General features: G+C 43.1%; 1 protein-coding gene across 10 annotated transcripts in view; it reads right to left on the bottom strand.

Annotated features, from left to right (window-relative positions):
- The window catches only part of LOC133138396 (calcium-dependent secretion activator 1-like), a 117,478-nt gene that overhangs the window by 68,968 nt on the left and 28,833 nt on the right, over nucleotides 1–19,677 (bottom strand). For all 10 annotated transcript variants that reach the window (XM_061257120.1, XM_061257121.1, XM_061257122.1 and 7 more), the window contains exons 2-3: nucleotides 18,114–18,227; nucleotides 14,718–15,050 (exon numbers count right to left, since the gene is read on the bottom strand). In XM_061257120.1, coding sequence (XP_061113104.1) covers nucleotides 14,718–15,050; nucleotides 18,114–18,227 — 447 coding nt within the window. The remainder of the gene's footprint in view (nucleotides 1–14,717; nucleotides 15,051–18,113; nucleotides 18,228–19,677) is intronic.

Genomic DNA, 19,677 nt, shown 5'->3' with positions numbered 1-19,677 from the left:
GACACAGCGGTTGGCTCTCTCTCTCCCTCCCTCTCTCTCTCTCTGCAATTGGTTCTAACAATAGAAGTAGAGGTTGAAACACATCTTTAAATCTGTTCTCAATTAAATCAACAAGAGAGAGACTGAGAGAGAGAGATTGAGAGAGGGAGAGACTGAGAGAGAGAGACAGAGAGTGAGAGAGAGAGACAGAGAGAGAGAAAGAGGAAGGGACAGAGTGTGAGCCAGAAAGATGGAAAGACACAGGCAAAGGGCAAAGACAGCGAGAGAGCCTGCACTCTGGCCGATAATGTCACAAACGTTAATAATTCAATCCTCTTTGTAGTTTCAGTCTGAAGATGCACAGCTGGGAGACGGTCTAAAACCAGCAGCAGCTTATGCCATACAGACACGGGGAAATATGCTGGGATGAACAGCGTCCCAACTGTGCACACAGCGGGTTTAAGGTCACATGTCAACAGACACCCTTTCTGTTCATTCCGCAATGATGTGATCCTTGATTCATCAGGAAATACTGATTCTCAGAGCCTAAATGCCAGTAGAATTCAGCGTAACGGTCTCATATTGTGGAAAATGACATTTCCATTGCTATGTGGATTATAAAGGAGTTGTTGGTGCGATAAAAAACACTGAAAAAAACAATCAAAACGCACAGTCCCCAAATGAATCCACACAACCCGTATAAAAACGTGAATTTAAACGAGCCGTTTGGAGTTCCGTGAAGTTATGATATCACCACGATAACCAGCCAATCGGAAAAGAGGTTCACTGATAATCAATGAGCCTTAAAGACACAGTCAGTAAAACAGCCTGTTCTTGGCAAAGCTCATGAGAGGCGCTGATGAATCAACATGTAGAGATTGGATAGAGATTGTTTCTGGCAAAAACCAAACAAATGTCATGTTATGGATCTAAAATAAAAACACTGGACAAGGTGTACGATATGGGACCTTTAATTGCTGAACGTCCTTTCGGTTAGCTGCCAGAACTAGGCCAGGTTGTGGGGGTTGTGTGGCGGAGTGCTGGCCAGCTTCTACAGTTGAAATGGCTGGCACAGCTGATGCAGCTCAGGCGGCTGATGTGACGCATACAGTTGATGGCCACTGCGGTCTCTGCTACTCGCACAGTGGGGGCGGGATGACATAAACCAGTCTACTTGTGCAGTCAATCATTGCTGCGCTGACTAAATGATCGAAAACGAAACGCGAAACGAAACGGACACGCATTCACGGTGTCTCGGTGTGTGTGTGTGTGTGGGACGATTGAACACACAGGCACACACACAAACACACACACATACCGAGACACCGTGCGTGCGTGTTCGTTTCGCCTGCACACAATAGCGCGCTTGCCTTATACGACAGAAGTCGGTTTAAGAGGCTGAGAATTGAGTTGTATCGATTGTATTTCCCTGATATGATATAATGCAGAGATGTTCCTGCGGCTCTCGGTAGAGATGTGCTGAAATGGCAGTAATGAGGTCTGAGTAAGTGAGGTCGGGCCTTCAACACTGCAGTGCAAGCTAGCCCTGTCAATCAGCTCCTCCTCGCTCTGCCCTCCTTCAATCCACACAGCCATGACAGGCCGTCAGCGTCCTCTTCAATCCACACATCACTGCGTTTCGGCCGTCTAAACAACAAATACTCTGGTTATACACTTTCCGTCTACTCGCTTGAGTAGTACACAGATACAAAAGAGTTCAAAAGAGTACTTGAATATTCAGATATTCATTCACATCCCTGTAACAGCAGATAACACAATTACCCGAGTACATAATCTTATAATAATGTACTAACGGTTTAATTTATAACATTATAAAATCAGATAATGTAATATATTACTGGATGACATAAATCTGTTGAACATGAAAGGTAATATCTTCATATAACATAATAGCTTTATTTGGTGGTTATTACATTATCGGTAACGCAATGGAAAACATATTTTCAATGAATAGTTTACTAACTTAAATGAATAATGTAATAACTAATTACTGGTATGTATTGTCTAATTTATCTTAAGTGTCACACTTAAGGTTATTCAATTATCCCATTTCATTATATCATAAGTGCAAAAGTTATTATATCATGACAACTTTATACACTCTACAGTGCATTGCCCAACAAGCTACTGTATTTTCAGCGTTTCTGGCCAGAGAGTGATCAGGTAAAATATCAGTTCCTGCATAATGCACCATTTTTGTTTCGGGTAAATTAATTGGGGCATGATAGGAAACCACAGTGTCTGCTCACAAACCTATTAGTGGTCAAAATACAATGTTATTATTAGTAATATCTAAAAGTGATTACAGATTGGAAAAGTTTCAATACCTATTGAACAAGCAACCCTTATCATCCAAAGGGCTGAAAACCACTGTTTCATGTTCAAACTTAAGATGCAATCACTTTTCTGTGTTTTCTGGAGCACAATCCATTGCAAAATGGTTTCCCAGTTATCCCACAAGCTGGATGGAAGTGTGGACCGCAATCCCCAGAATCCACTGCAGGAATGATTCCTGTGTTATTCAACTGGATGAGTGGGGCGGCCAGGCAGGCCTACACTCACATGGCTCTTGGATAGAGACCACCATTGAGTTACTTCACCGACCACTGGAAAATTAGTTTTCACGGACCCGGCACAGACTCCAGATCCAGAGGAATACTTCTGATACGCTTAGCATTGGCAAACAGCCATTCCAGCAGGAATGATAGCACCTTAATTTGATTATCATCGCAGTGAGTGAGTCAGGATGAGGGGAGAGAAATTAGCTCTGACAAGCCCTAGAAAAGCAGACCTCTGCTGCTTCTGCTTGCCACTCAGCTAATGAATAACACCCCTTCGCTGCCTCTGAACCAGCTGTGAGCCGACAACCTTCAGCGCCAACTGGGAACCTTGACTGCTGAGCCAGTGACTTTGAGAATTACTTCTAAGAGAAATGGCAGAATGTATGATCAGATTGAAACCGCAACATCTGTCATGAACTCCAGCCAAAAACAACTTCCGCAGTTGCCAATCATTGATTTAGTTATTATTATTATTAAGTATATTACTATTGTTTAGGTATTTATGTATTCATTTATGTATTATTATTATTACTATTATTATTATTATTATTATTATTATCATCATTTTTATTATTTATTTTATTTATGTATTTATTTGGAGCAGCCATGTAAAAAACTCAACAAAAAAATAGTTTTGAACAGGAAACTGGATTCAGTCGACATGTGTCCTTCATGTTGGCCCACAATTAAATGCAATTGTTCACTTTTCTTTTTCACAAACAGAGTTCAGAGAGTTGGCAGAAGAAAATGCATTATGGACATGACAGGAGTAACATTAGTGCCCTGAGCTGGAGACCTTTCTGTTTAGATCAGCCTGATGAGGAACATGGGCTGAAGCCTAGTACAAGGATTTCAGCAACCCCCCTAAAACAACCTTGGCAAACTGGGTTTGTTAAGGGCTGAAGCGCTAGCTATATGTACTTCAATGTCAAAGCGATACAACCTTGGTCCAGTCAGCATCTATCTTTAATGCATGCTTAGTTGTTTGTGACATTTCTGTCTCATCAGGGGGTCCTTATCCCCAGACAGTAGGAAGGGGTCAGAGCAGATGGGTGTTGCGAATTGAGTCTAGAGGATCACTGCAAAAAGCAAAAAAGCTTTCTCTCAACAAGTCTCAACAATACAAGTATTTTAGTCTTATATTTAGACTTGAATTCTTACTTGTATTTTTTGCTAAATAACACAAAGATATTGCCTTTGTGGGGATTCCGTTTGAAGCACAATGGGGTAAGAAAATGTTACTTGTCGAGTACCTTAAAACAAGCTAATATTTTCTACTTGAGAAAAAAAAAGAAAGTTAAGTCTCATTACAAGACTAAAACACTAAGACGGAGGGTTTTTTGCAGTGATGTTGACGGTTGCAGATTTAGCAGAATGAGTGTCATTGAGTGCCGGGGCTGGGTGCTATCAGAGGAGAGCAGGCGGGATCGCTGGGGGAATGTGACGTTGAGCTGTTGCCCGGCTATTTTTGGCACAGCTGCATGACAGAATGTGCTGATTCTGCTGGAGGTACCTGCTGCCATTCTGGGCTTGTCCTGCCCCTGCCTCTACCACACAGACCCCGCCCCTGCCCTGCCTCTACCACACAGGCCCCGCCCCTGCCCTGCCTCTACCACACAGACCCCGCCCCTGCCTCTACCACACAGACCCCGCCCCTGCCTCTACCACACAGGCCCCGCCCCTGCCCTGCCTCTACCACACAGACCCAGTCCCTGCCCTGCCTCTACCAGACAGGCCCCGCCCCTGCCCTGCCTCTACCACACAGGCCCCGCCCCTGCCCTGCCTCTACCACACAGGCCCCGCCCCTGCCCTGCCTCTACCACACAGACCCCGCCCCTGCCTCTACCACACAGACCCCGCCCCTGCCTCTACCACACAGGCCCCGCCCCTGCCCTGCCTCTACCACACAGACCCAGTCCCTGCCCTGCCTCTACCAGACAGGCCCCGCCCCTGCCCTGCCTCTACCACACAGGCCCCGCCCCTGCCCTGCCTCTACCACACAGGCCCCGCCCCTGCCCTGCCTCTACCACACAGGCCCCGCCCCTGCCCTGCCTCTACCACACAGACCCTGCCCCTGCCCTGCCTCTACCACACAGGCCCCGCCCCTGCCTCTACCACACAGGCCCCGCCCCTGCCCTGCCTCATATTTAAGAGGAGCGGCTTGATTTTGACTGCCCTACCTAGTGCTAAGTGCCCTTGCTGGATACTTATCCACAACAGCTACAGATGGAAGGGTGCTGTATATCTTCCTAAAAGATGGAAAGCTTGCATTAGATTATAGAAAGCAATCCATGGACAGTGCTTACAGTGGATTTTTACTTTGTCCCACCCCTGAGATATAATTATCACATTTGCTGTTCTTTCACTCAGTTAAGCAAATGCAGTTTCTGCATTGATAGGCTCTTAATTCACATGGATTACATAGATTTTCCAAGTTGAGTCACTTAACAGTAGTGGCAAATGATGCACGTTAAGTGATTTTGGTTGCACAGTAAGCACACAGCACAAACAAAGTACAATTTTCAAAAACAATCACGCTTTTAGTGAACTAAATGATTCACTCCTGTAACTATGCCATATCACCCCTGCACTGTTCATTTACCAAATGAAAGCTGCTTGTGCAGAAACATAAAGCGGAACAGTACTCCACAGGAAAAAGTTCTACAGTAAGTACAATAATTAATAGGAATAAACTACAATTTTATTTATGACGTGATCTCATATCAGCACTTGGAATAAAAGGGAAGTCACGGTTAAAGTTGTATTTATGAAATACTTTGGAGAGGACGAAGTGAAGATATCGGTGCAGTATCTTTGAAGTGGAGTACAATCTGAAGGGTGAAAACTGCAAGATGCAAGCAAGTTGAGTGTTTGATCACGACGTTATGATCTCATACCAAAAACGACTGTTTATTTTGAGTCTACAGATGAGGGACTGAGAAAGTTCCAGAAACTGAGACAAAGTACAATCATGCTTTGTTCACAACAGTTAATTCACCACTATTATCATAGTTCATCTGTGCAATTAAAAAAATATATTTGACTAATTAATGTCGGGTCTATACTTGTATGCAAGCTGTGTATTCTCTTAGAAAAGTGCCACCAAAGCCCTCCATGTTCGGTGTGAGCTATTTTCAGCTCCATGATGAGTGATGACACTGCAGGTTCTGACTCCTGAACGATGTGCACTTCCACTGTTCTGAGCAGAATTCAGACACTTTCATGACTGCTGCATTAGTGGCTCTTTGCTCCGAGGCTGTGCTGCCAATGCTTCAGCTCCCATCCGCGAAGAATCGCAAGCTGTTGTCTCCTTCATGTCTCCCAAATGTGGTCTAACCTCCAGTAGCTGCCATGTAAACCTTACCCTGGGACACTATACTCCAGACTAATACAAAATGGAGGACCAAAAAACCCAACTGCCTCATCTGGGGTTTGAGAAAATCCTGAAGGGCTGTAGCGTCCTTTGGTTTGTTTCAGCACTTAATTTCACCAATTAACTAAAGCGTGCATACACATTGTTTCCAAGGTCTGAATTGATGGCTGAAAGTAAACCACCAAAACCGACAGACACTGTGGCCCTCCAGGGATTGTACCTGACTGAATTCGCTTGGATTAGGAATTAGTGATTTATCAGACATCATACATAGTGAAAAACTTGTGTTTTTCTTCCAGTATGAAAAAGGCTACTTGACCACAACATAGAAAAACATCCAGTTGCTACACTGTAGACTATGTGTCTGTCTGTCCTCCATTGCAAACATAAAACATGATATTTTCTCTTTGTCCATTTTACTGAGTGACACACATGCAGACATAGAAACGTGAAAGACACACAGGAACCCATCACTGAGAACACGGCTGCACCCTCAAATTTCCTCTTTGAATATGAACAAGAAAAACAAAGAGCGGTGTGTGGGTGGGGTGTACTTTTTTAACAAAAGTGCCATCTTTTAAATGTTGATGAGATGATGATAATAATAATAATAAAGAATCCCTCCCAGGTCAAAAGGGCAGGCACATGAGCCCCCTGATCTCTTTCTGTTCATGTTTCTGTCAAGAGTCAGTGATCTGTCACGTCATTACAACAGCAATCAGCGGGTTAGTACATTGCTAACCCGCACCAGAACCCTGATTGCTATTTAATGATGTGACAGGCCGCTGACTTTTGACCAGGTAATACATTTCTAATTTCTCCATATAGTGGTGTGCAGTGAATGCCGATAAAATCTGTTCTGCTACACAGTCATCTGCCCACCGTACTTCCAATTTTAACCAGGAAATATTGACAGTCTTTCAGTAGTGGAAACGTTATTATGCTAAATTGAATTAGCCTCCATCTGCGGATTAGCTGATATATCAGAAATGCAATTATGCTAGTACCTATAACAAAATCTGTCCGTAATGTATTCGGAGAGAAAACAGCTGATGCCGGGTGAGCGGAGCATGCCTGCCGTTGCCGTGGCAGCAGCGAATGGGAGCAGATGAAGGCCCCTCTGACTGACAGGAAGCAGATCGCACGGAGAGCTCAAAGTCTCACCGTGTCAAAAAGTGACAGAGGAAAACAACAGGACACGTGTAGCTGCGATGTAGCGAAGGAGCTGTGACTTTGAACACCCGCACGTCTGCGAGAATCCATCTTAGAATCAATCCAGACTGCTGACACGCTAGCATGCGAGAGCTTTTGCTCCTTTTTGCAATTTTAAGACATTATTGATTTTGCTAATCTAATATGTCTGGTGTGGTATCTTGAAAATATTCATATTCATTGAATGGTGAAAAATAAAGTGAAGGTTGCGTCTGATATGCTGTAGGGGAGACAGAATTGCTTTACGTTTTTATTTAATTATCACTGAGTTTATAAAGATGGAGTTCTAATGCTTTGTCTGAAGATAAATTTATTTCACGGGCTGGATACATATTGTATTTATGCTGTGAATTTGTGACTAAGACAATAGACTGGCTGTTTTACACCTGAATTTGGCAGCTGATGCTGTACTTTTCTGCATTCAAAATCATTTTCTCAAATTAAAAATAAATAACAACAGTAGTACAGCAACAGTTTGACATGTGTAAGAAGCACGGATTGAAGGTCTGCCAGAGAAAACATTTCCTAATAGTAAATAAAAATGTTTGAAACTATTCAATTAACAACTTTAGTAATTTAATTTTGTTGATTTGTACAGACAGCAATCTGACATGTACTGGTTGCCTACAGAATGAATGCACAAGATAGCAATCACACATTCTCCCTGCCAGTGTTTGCTGTTGCCAGGTTTTTTTTCCAATTATGGTTGATTGTGCTTTCATTAAATAAACTCCAGGTGGTGTATGTCGAACTGGCAACCTAATTCAAAAAACGCCCACGTGGTACAACCTACGCAAGATTGCACATCCAAGAGAAGTAGCTCCAGTTCCGTTCGCTCAAAAAAATCACATTAATTTATCGGATTTTCAGAAATACAATCTAGTGAATAATGCGCCCTGCAGAGATGCATCTAAAAACAAACAAATGTAACACAAGACTGCACCCCTCCAATGTATCACCTCTCTGGTCATGCACTGTATTTGCATAACAGTATTGTATTTGAATACATACATTATATTACATTGCATACACTGCAAAGTCCTTCTCACCATCGACAAAGTAGTAAATTGTTTGGTTCCTTCCAACCTCACTGAATTCCTCTTCCCCAACACCCATACGTACACACTCAGGTCCTCTGGCACTGGTCCCAAAAACTAGACTATCGTCTATGGGGGGCTGGTCGTTCAGTGCCATGCCCCCAAATCAGTAGCTCAACATATCCTCAACTGCACCAGCATCTCTACATTCAAACCCAGCCTAAAAACGTACCTCTTCTCTCTACACGATTCCCCTCACTCGATACCCAAGGTTTTACCAACTTCCCTTTATTCTTTCCATTGTTTCTTCTTCTCCCTGGTTATGCTTTTTCATTTCAGTAATTTATTCATTTTTATCAAGGTACTTTTTTTCTGGTAATCTTGCTGTATGTTTCCTGTTGGATCCTGCTGTTTTAGTGTCCTTGGGTTTGAGAAAGGCGCTATCTAAATAAAATGCATTATTATCCATGCATTATCTTGACCCGCTTATCCTGAACAGGGTCGCAGGGGGGCTGGAGCCTATCCAAGCATACATTGGGTAAAAGGCAGGAATACACCCTGGACAGGTTGCCAGACCATTGCAGGGCACACACACACTCATAACTATAGGCAGTTCAGACTGTCCGGTTAGCCTAACCTGCATGTCTTTGGACTGTGGGAGGTAACCAGAGTACCCGGAGGAAACCCACGCGAACACAGGGAGAACATGCAAACTCCATACAGAGAGGCCCCGGCCGACGGGGATTTGAACCCAGGACCTCCTTGCTGAGAGGCGGCAGTGCTACCCACTGCACCATCTGTGCCGCCCTGCAGCATTATTATTATTATTATTATTATTATTATTATTATTATTATTATTATTATTATTATTATTATTATTATTATTATTATTATTATTATTATTATTATAAAAAATGTTCTATAAATATACTTGTAATATGAAGGGAGCAAATGTGTTTGATACAGAGTGGTGGCATTGAACATGTTGCCATGCCCAAAGCAGCCTGGCCTCCTGCCTCTGCTGAGAGAGACAGCTTGATCTTGCACAGTTGGAGCAGGGTGCGTGAAGATCACAGACAGACAGGAGCAGGGTGTGTGAGGTCACAGTCGGAGCAGGGTGTGTGAAGGTCACAGACAGACAGGAGCAGGGTGTGTGAATGTCACAGACAGACAGGAGCAGGGTGTGTGAATGTCACAGACAGACAGGAGCAGGGTGTGTGAATGTCACAGACAGACAGGAGCAGGGTGTGTGAAGATCACAGACAGGAGCAGGGTGTGTGAAGATCACAGGAGCAGGGTGTGTGAAGATCACAGACAGGAACAGGGTGTGAATATCACAGACAGACAGGAGCAGGGTGTGTGAAGATCACAGACAGGAACAGGGTGTGAATATCACAGACAGACAGGAGCAGGGTGTGTGAAGATCACAGACAGGAGCAGGGTGGGTGAAGATCACAGACAGGAGCAGGGTGTGTGAAGATCACAGACAGGAACAGGGTGTGAATATCACAGACAGACAGGAGCAGGGTGTGTGAAGATCACAGACAGACAGGAGCAGGGTGTGTGAAGGTCACAGACAGACAGGAGCAGGGTGTGTGAAGATCACAGACAGACAGGAGCAGAGTGTGTGAAGGTCACAGACGGTCACGCGTGGCGACTCGTCCGTACCTGACTTGCTTTCTCCTGTGTCTCGGGGCAGTAGCCAGAGAGCGCCTGAGCTTTGAGTCACAAAGCTAATCTCGGCAGTGTTTTTTGGCCACTTTTTTCATAACAGAAGGCAGAAACACAGACACCGTGCCAAACAAATTGTCAGGCATTCCTAACCTTGCATGGCGAAAAACAGCAATGAGTTTCAAATGCCCCTGATGCACACGGGACATTCATTTCTTTGTCACCCTGAGAGCCAGCCAGTGCGTCTCGTCATCATTTCACACAATGAATTACACTGTGCATATGACTCAACATCGCCATCCCTGCAAAACACAGTCTGTCGTGTGTGCGCATTATCGCGGCTCAGCAAAGTACGTGGCAAGAGAGAGACTGAGGAGATAAAACCAATAATAAGGTAATGGAGAGAAGGCTGCCTTTGTTTGGTTGTCACTTTTATCAGAACTGACTCACTTAGCTTCATTTTTTATATAGGCATGGTTCATGGGGATAAGTCATCAACATTTAAAAACAACTGACAAAGGTGCCTGTCTGACATGAATAGGTGGTGTATCACAGCTATATAAACACAATGCGAGTTAAAATGTGCAGTGCCCCTATACATTCTATGAGATGCCTCCCTCGTGTTCTTTATCCTCAGAGCACCATGCAATGCATTGAACAACAATGATGGAGCTCTGGAGGCCATCGCTACCACAAAAGACAAGCAACAAACCCATGTTTCACTTGTGCCAGTAGTGCTAGAAAAACAACTATCAGGTAGGTAGTGTTAGGCTCCATTTTATGCTTTAGAGCGATGATGCAATGATTTTATCATTGTGTATTTTTTTTAGGTATACCTTAGGTATACGAAAGTGCCAAATTCCCAGAGGTTGCGAGAAGCGCAACATCTCCAGCTTGTTGCCCCAGAGGGGTTGGTCTATAGAGCGATGATTGAGGGCTGCAACACTGTCTGTGAGTACCTAGGGCTCTCTCTGGGAAGGCCTGCCAGCAAGAATACCAGGGCGCATTGCAGCTTTGATTTTTATTTATTTATTTTTTATCACAGAAGTATACAGAGATCACCTATTAACGGTGAAAGTACTGTATATCTTTGTGTGTTGAAAGTGAATTTGCAGGGAAGGTGCAGAGAAGAGCTTTATGAAATACTTCCACACCCTGTGTATTGATCATCATTCCTTGTTTTAAGGTCTCCCTACCACATTCCTTCTGTTGCTTTACAGTCGGTTGATGAGGGGATGGCATCCCACAAAGGCAGCAATGCCATGTATCATTCTTCACTGGCTATAGCCTTGGAGAAAGGGATGTGGAACCTCACTATGACAAATACAGCGGCCAGAACAGGAACAGGTTTGTGTTGTGGTACTGGCTGGTGGACAATGCGTGAACAGCAATGAACCCTGGAAGACCACTTTTTTATCGCTGGCCACACCAAGTTTGCTCCAGACTGATATTTTGGTCTGGTGAAACAGTGCTTAACAAGTGAATACCAAGTGAATAGCTGAGCTGGTATTGCTGGAGTAGTCCATGACAGTAGAGTATGGAGTCAACATCCCTCATCTAGTGGGAATAGAGGACAGCACAGTGCAAGAGCTATGACTAGCAGCAGCACCTGTAAAATCCAGCTATGACCAGTTTGACCAGCTTGAAATGTCAGTTGGTGATGCTGGTCATAAAGCTGGTCAAGCTGGGTATGAGCTGGTCAACCAGCTAGTGCTGGCAGCTTGTCTGAACTGCTCAACCAGCTACCAGCTGTTTTGTAAACATAGCTTCAGCAGGTTATACCATGTTGGGAGCTGATCTGAGCTAGTCAACTAGCTAAACCATGTCGAGCTGGGAGCTGGTCTGAACTGGTCAACCAGCTAACAGCTTTTTCAAAACCTAGCTTGAGCGGGGTTGTTTTTTTTCAGCAGGGCTTTCTTCAAACCACATGAAGTATCAGCACTTCAGGTAAGCATTTCCAGAGCATGGTAAATTTCCTGAAATGTCGGAGATTGCTACAATTGTGTTACTGATAGTAGATGCTATTTTTATACTATTCAAGTCAATAATGGCATTGGATTTCTTCTCCACTCTTGCAATTTTAATGCCAGAGTGCCTGGTGTGGTCAAAGATGAGCTTTCAGTGAAAGCTGCCCCTAGACTGGACCTGACATACCTCACTGACGAGATTCTGAGTTCTGAGATAACCCAGCAAAGGATATAACATGGGCAGCACCATAATCAGGAATATGAACACCTAAACATACTCCCAGAATGGAACTGGCTCCTGTTTATTAGTTTTGTTGAAGACATTGCACTGATTTAGGATATTTAAATTACACTTAATCTATTTAAGCAGGGACAGATATAAACATTTTTCTATTTTTGATTTTGTAGCAAGATTTAACCCAATCCGTTCAAGTGTTGTGAACGGACATTATAGATCCAGATATTTAGATTTCAACTACATTGTTACAGTAAGCACAAAGGCACCAGCCAAAAAATTGTAGTGTAGTGACCAGTCCTGTACATAATAAACATTCCCCATCAAATACGACAACACATTTCCTGTGTGGCAAGAATTGTAAAAATATATAATCGCTTGTGATGGAATTAAAGTCTGGAAAACAGGCTGCTCGAAACAGAATGCAAGGCAGCGCTTTTGGCCTAGCGGGTGAGTCAGTAATGCAAGTCAGCTTTTGTCTCCTGTGGATTTAGTGCTTCTGTGCTGCGACTGTACGCTCTATGTGGACGCCAAGAGTCAGACCATGGCTGCAAACGGCTAGGGCCCACTCTCCACTTCCTGATTGCCGATCAATACCCCAAGCCTTCCAATAACCGAATGGGCTTTTTTAATTCACTCACATAATATTTATAATTCCGAGAGAGGCGCATCAGTCAATTAGCTTAATTAAAATGTACAATTCAATCCATTTGTGAAGTTTCGTGCCCGTTCTTTTCCTGTTGTCGGCTCAATTTCAACTGAGCTGAACTGATATGAAATTCATAATTTCAACATAAATTAAGTCATTTCAAGCATCTGTTGGTTTACAAGGGCACAAGTATTGAAGCTGCATTGAAGCAGCAAGTGGGTTAGTTGCTGTTAAATTATCAGATGATGTGAATATCTCTCGGCTCCCCTCCCACACATCTCGACAGTGAATTTCTAATCCTGTTGAATTTCTAAGGTCCTTGTAGAATATATGAACAAATGCATTAAAAATGTGAAGTTTGTACAATATTTTATATTATATATGTGTTCTCACAAGCACAGCGTGTCACAATATTAAAAGTAATTAACATCACATGTTGAAGTACATCCCTGCCAGTGTGCAAGGTTCCAAGATTGATAAAGAACAATTGATTTTAAAAGATGAGAACGCAGCTGGTGAAAAGAGATGTGTCTGAAGAAGTTGATGCATTTAAATGGCGCATTCAGAAAAGGCAGTGAATGAGGCTTACCCTGCGAGGGGTCTCAGCATGGAACTGTTCTTGTGTTAGCAGATCCAGAAAACATCTCTGATCTTGTGATATGGCTATTAGCACAGTGCTGTGCCGATAGGCTAACTAGCATGCATGTCATGTCTGCAGGAATACACTATTGAACTACAGATGTCTGAGGAATACCTGGGTCAATTGCAGAATTCCTAGCTTAGTTTAGCTCACAGATTGGGATAGTCGTTCCAATAGTAATCTAGCTCTGTTGTCTATGGGCTTAAACCTGAGGTAAAAATCCAGGTAGCCATGCAGAAATCACTCCCTCGTGTCTGGGAATACTTACAGTCTGTGACTACTTTATCATGCTGTACATCAGCTTTCTAATGCAAATATCTAATCAGTCAATCATGTTGCAGCAACTCAATGCACAAAAGCATGCGGACATGGCAAAGAGGTTCAATTGTTGTTCAGACCTAACATCAGAATGAGGAAGAATTGTGATCTAAGAGACTTTGACCATGGTGGTTTGAGGATCGAAAAGACTGCTACACTTTACAGAGAAAGCAGTTGTAAACATCTAGTGAGCGGCAGTTTGGTGGACGAAAATGCCAAGTTAATTAGAAAGGTCAGGGGAAAATAGACTGGTTCAAGCTAACAGGAAGGTGACAGTAACTCAAATAACCACGTTACGAATTTGCGCAAGAGGCAAATAAAGCGACACCAGCTCAAATGTACAAACAGGGGGATTCTTTATTCTAAAATGTTTATGATCTAAACATGGAATGTTACAGTAATCAGTTCCCATAAAACTATGCTTGAAAAAATGCATTTTGATTATCCATTTTTGATTTTGTTTCTATAGTTTTGAAAAATGACCTCAAGCTCTGAAATTGTCAAAGCAAAAAAATGTAATCGAATGCTTTTTTCATGCACCATTTTCCTCATAGAAGTATGTGATATAGAAGGAAGGTTCAGCAGAACCATCCGCCGCCTTGTGTTCAAACTTCTACTTTATGACGATGCCCAAACTAAAAGATGAATGCTTCACAGATGAAGATGCTTCCTTCTACAGAACAATTAATTTAGTCTTCGTTAATTAATCCATACATTTTACAGGTTGTTGTTTACTCAATGAATCTCAGTCATATGCTCAACAAAGAACCAGTTTGGATAGACAGGACGCTTGGTGCAGTCCTGCTGCAGCGAGTGGTAGCACACATTCACAGGTGGCTGTTGTGTGTTTCGTTTTACATGTCAAAGCGACTCACAGTTGACTTAGACTAAGCAGGAGACAGGGTTCAGGGCCTTGCTCAAGGGCCCATGGGCTGTGCAAATCTTATTGTGGCTACACTTGCCGGTCCTAGTCATGTACCTTAACCATTACGCCACAGGCCGCCCCTAGGTATTTGCATTTGCGGTCGCAACAACCCCCCCAGTAGGTCCTTACCTGACACGCATTGTACAGCAGCTGGTGTTCAAACTTCTTGATGCCGAGGATCTGCTGGAACATCTCGTAGAGCTGGTCCTTGCTGAGGATGAGCTCGGAGGCCGCGCTGGCGGTCAGGCGCTGCTGGTGCTTGCGCGGGTCCTCCTCGCCCCGGTAGATGGTGTCGAACTTGGCCATCCAGGAGCTGAGCACCGTCTCCTTGCTCAGGCCGTCGATCTCCGGCAGGCTGCGGACGCGCTTCTCGATGTGCTTCTTGAACACCTCCCGCGAGTCGTTAGCCGAGAAACCACCACTCTGGACCATCTTTGACACTCGGTCACTTTTCAGGAACACCTAACGGGGGAGGGGGTTACAGACAAGCAGGGGCTCACACCTTCATCATAACTTTTCTGACTGTTTCTCCAGAGAACATAACAATAAAAATGCCTAAGCTTTCTTGCCTAAAAGCTCTGAATCTATACCTATATCCATCATTATAAAACATGTCACAGCAAAAGCATTCCGGCCTTCAGCTTTTCTTACCCTACATCTTTGAATGCTGCCATTTTCGACCTACTGTTAATATTTTCAAGCACTTCACAAAACAAGTAAACAATTGTAAGAAAGAAAGAGAAAAGAGGGGTGTCTCAGTGGCGCAGCCTGTAGAGCACTGACTGCATGCTCATTGCGAGCTGCGACGTCGGCGGTTCGAATCCGACCCCCTGACATTTGTCGCATGTCTTCCCCTCTCTCTCACTCCCATTCTTCCTGTCTCTCTATACTATACTGTCCAATAAAGAGAAATTAAAGAATGTTCAGCAATTCCAGTTGTATTTCGCATCTGTGGTTAATTCTGAATACAAAAAATGAATGTTATTAAAGTAACAAGCTGAAAAATGAGATACAGTAGACAGACAGAGGAAGAGCTGAGGTTGCCTTCTTTTACTTCTAAATTATTCAAGTGCCATTCAAAGGAAGCCAGATAAAAATACAAGGTTATGAAACAGCACAAGAGTGCATGCTAAGTAGCGAATGTCCAACAAAAGCAGAGTAATTTCCTTTTGATTAGCCAACTTTTTTTCCTCCTGGGCATTATATATGGACAAAATGTATGAAATATGATTTAGCTTGGTTGTATCCTTTGGTCAGGAAATCCTGCAGATTGTATGCAGAGCTCGATGCTGTTGAATCTGAACCGCAGCCTGAATAAATGTAAGAGTCTTCTTCCCTGGACTTTAATGCAGGGGTGCCCACAGTCTACCATAAACACAGGCAGGTTTCAATCCAGAAGGATTTACAGCCCTATATACATGATTAACAATCTCTTCAGTGTGATGTATGATTAAATAGGTTCAATCAAGGGAGTAATTGGCTGCATGAAGTAGCTTAAGTGCCTTGATGGAAAAATCATCTGATTGGATCAGAACACCAGCTTATGTTGACTCATCAAGACTGAGGAAACAATCTATTTAATTTCAGCATATTTCAGAGCAGACAGGGCTGTCTCGGAAAAGTTCCAGTTGCCACTGGTGAGGAAGATGCTGACAAATTATCAAAACATGTTTTAACATGTCTTATTTAATTTAGTGAATGACAATCCTCGAATGACGTAAATCTTAAAGTGGGAGGTTTTTTTCCCAATTAGCAAGCCTGGCTTCCCCTGGCTATGAGAACAATGATAATATAAACTGTGTACATACTCTGCCTAGAGGAAGTAAGAATATCACAGTGTAATTGAATTGATTAGCAAATATCAGCAGCCTTAATAATTAATATGGCGATTTGTAATTGCTCTCTGTATGACTGTGTACAGTCTTCAGGACTTGGTCCTAGTCCAGTCCTTCCCTAGCAGAGCTAAGACAGGCTCAGGGCCACAGTCGCAGAGCCAAACCATTCACTGTAGCGTGCAGTGATCGAAACTGACCTTTCAACTTAATAGCGCTGGAACTCACTAATGCTAAAAGTTAGGAGCACCAGCAATTATTATTGAACAATGGATAGTAGTGTATGCCTGTTGGAAATTAAAGTTACACAAGTTGTGAATGTTAGCATGTGGGATACTCATCCAGGAACACTTGGATCGGCCATTTTATAGTTTGATTAAAGGCATATCTTGTTTACAATCAAATACGTCTCTGCCGCCCTTCTCAATCCCCACCTACACCCCCAAGATGAGGAAGCTCACCCACACAGAAAACAACTATTTTGCTCTGACTCATGTGCATAGCTTTGCAACACTGAGGTGCAGACTATCAGAACCACGTCTCCTTCAAAAATACAGTAGTAGCTGCATTCATACCAGTCAAAAGTCAAAATGCTTGACTGACATATCCAATAGCAAAAACCATATGCAGCAAAGTTATGGGGTAGCTAGCTTTAGCTAAACATTAGTGGTGATGGAATGGAGCTATGCTAGCCACTGCTAGCACAGCACTAGTGTTTCATTCTGCTCTGGCTGCCTGGAAGTACAATTCTGGAACATGAACACGCATACTTACGAACACATAAATTCATCATCAATTTTATTTTGATCAGACATCTCAAGTCTTCTGGAACATCTTTTGGATTTCACCATTCACTCTTTGCCCAAGACAGGGATCAATCTCCAGGAGAATCAGTAGTCCAGTAGTCCAGTGCAGGGTAGCCAGGACCTAACTACTGTATTATGGCCAGTCAACTGAATTTCATTAGCTAATAACGGCAGCTATCAAACATTATCCCTGCAGACTGACATTATCCCCACAAACCACATCCCAATAGCTAATATTTTCACCCATTGTTTAGAAACCCCAACATCAAATTTGCAATGTTTCCTTTGTGGAAATTTGGCAGTGAATTTGTTTTGGGAGAGAGGGCAGGGAGACAGAAATAACTGTCGAGGACAGATAAAGGGCAGCTCCCTTTGGTACAGCATATACACTTTTCAATAGAAATATAAAAGTACTGTGTATGCTGTATGCTTACTTTTTGGAGAAAAACATTCACACATATTTGACAACATTATATACAAATATACAACAATACCTGAAAGCACCAATAAAATGTTGTTGATCTTGTTAATATATTTCATATATTATTATTATTAGTAGTAGTAGTAGTAGTAGTAGTAGTATTTACATTTTTCAGGTAATATAGTACTGCATGCGAATCCTAACTGTCATACCTTTATTTTAACATTATGTAACATGCATGGACTCAAATGTGCTTTTTCTACATGTTGGTAAGTGCAGATCACATGTAAAGCGAGGTCAAGGTGCTGTTAATGGATGTAAGGTGCAAAAGAACTGGCTGGGTGCTGTTAGGGAGCAGGAGGTGCTGTTAGGGGGCAGGAGGTGCTGTTATGGAGCAGGAGGTGCTATTAGGGGGTAGGAGGTGCTCTTAGGGGGCAGGAGGTGCTGTCAGGGGGCAGGAGCTCACCTCATAATAGCTCTGGACCGCATTGATGAAAGCCTCGTCAGCGACAATCTGAGTTTCCCCGTTGAGGAAGGCCTGGAAGCGATCTTTCACAGTCTGCAGTTGCTGTTTGCTTATCTGTGAAGGAGAAAGGAAGAACGTAAGAACCGATAATTACAAGAACAGACCCTTCAGCCATCTGAGCTCATCATGTATGTACTGACTGCAGAGGATCGGGCACTGCACTGGAGCACTGAGGCCACTGGCTCTACTGTATAACACCTGCACTGGAGCACTGAGGCCTCTGGCTCTACTGTATAACACCTGCACTGGAGCACTGAGTCCTCTGGCTCTACTGTATAACACCTGCACTGGAGCACTGAGGCCACTGGCTCTACTGTATAACACCTGCACTGGAGCACTGAGGCCACTGGCTCTACTGTATAACACCTGCACTGGAGCACCCTGAGGGCCACTGGCTCTACTGTATAACACCTGCACTGGAGCACCCTGAGGGCCTCTGGCTCTACTGTATAACACCTGCACTGGAGCACCCTGAGGCTGCTGGCTCAACCACATGACCTGGCAAGCTCTTCCAGTGATTCACAACGACAATTCCGTGTATCCATGCAGAATGCACCAATGTTTCATACCCAGCTCCCTTGTGGTTTGGGCAGTGCCGCCCACCTAATTTGGAATCCAGAATTTATTAAAACATCTGATAAACACGCACTCAGAGCCTTCAGGAGACTCACCCGAAGGTAGCATCACCTCCTTTATCAGCTCTACTATACTTTCTATAGTCATTTTTAAGTGCAAGGGGGGCATTTAACTCATTTCCAGCTATGCTCACCTATACCCACTTTCTGTGAACTCAACCTGAATATATATTTTTTAGCTCACATTGTTAATCCACTTATTTGGACTGAAAAACGTGAATGAAATGTTCACTAAGTCTCTGCTAATTGATATTGAGCACATCTTAACATTACAAAACAGGAGCAGGCAGCCTGGAAATGTCATTGCTTACAAAAAAAAAGCAGGATGTGGCATTTGCACAGCATCTCATATATACAGAGCAGGAGTGACAGGAAAAAAACATTTTCAATATTGCTGTATCATATTGTATTATTATAACACACGCAGTGAAATTTAACAAATAACTGTCTTAATGGATTTGTAGTGAAAATTGTTATGTATTACTTCCAGTAAAACCGTCGGTTGGAAAATACAAGGCAAACTGTTGTGCGAAAGCGCTTCTCCAGCTTTTCATCTTTGCCTGCAATCATACCGAAACTGCTTGTATGTACAAATAAAATTAGTCATAGCAGAAACTGTACAATGAAAGACCGTATTATCTTCGGTAAATACACATTTCTTGCTCACTTCCAGGCAGCAATGTGAACAAATGAAAGACAGGTCATGAGCCCGAGTCAATGTTGCTATGACAATATCCTTCAAGACACCCGTGCAATTTCCTATGAATGTTCTTAGCCCTCTCCACAGCTAAGCACACTGCGGAACCATAAAAATGAATGACTCGATGAGGGTGCAAAAGGCTAATAATCACATAAATGTAATTGGTTGG

The sequence above is a fragment of the Conger conger genome, chromosome 10 (assembly GCF_963514075.1).
Source record: "Conger conger chromosome 10, fConCon1.1, whole genome shotgun sequence".
NCBI classification, from domain to species: domain Eukaryota; kingdom Metazoa; phylum Chordata; class Actinopteri; order Anguilliformes; family Congridae; genus Conger; species Conger conger.
This window is presented reverse-complemented; position numbering and strand designations above follow the sequence as displayed.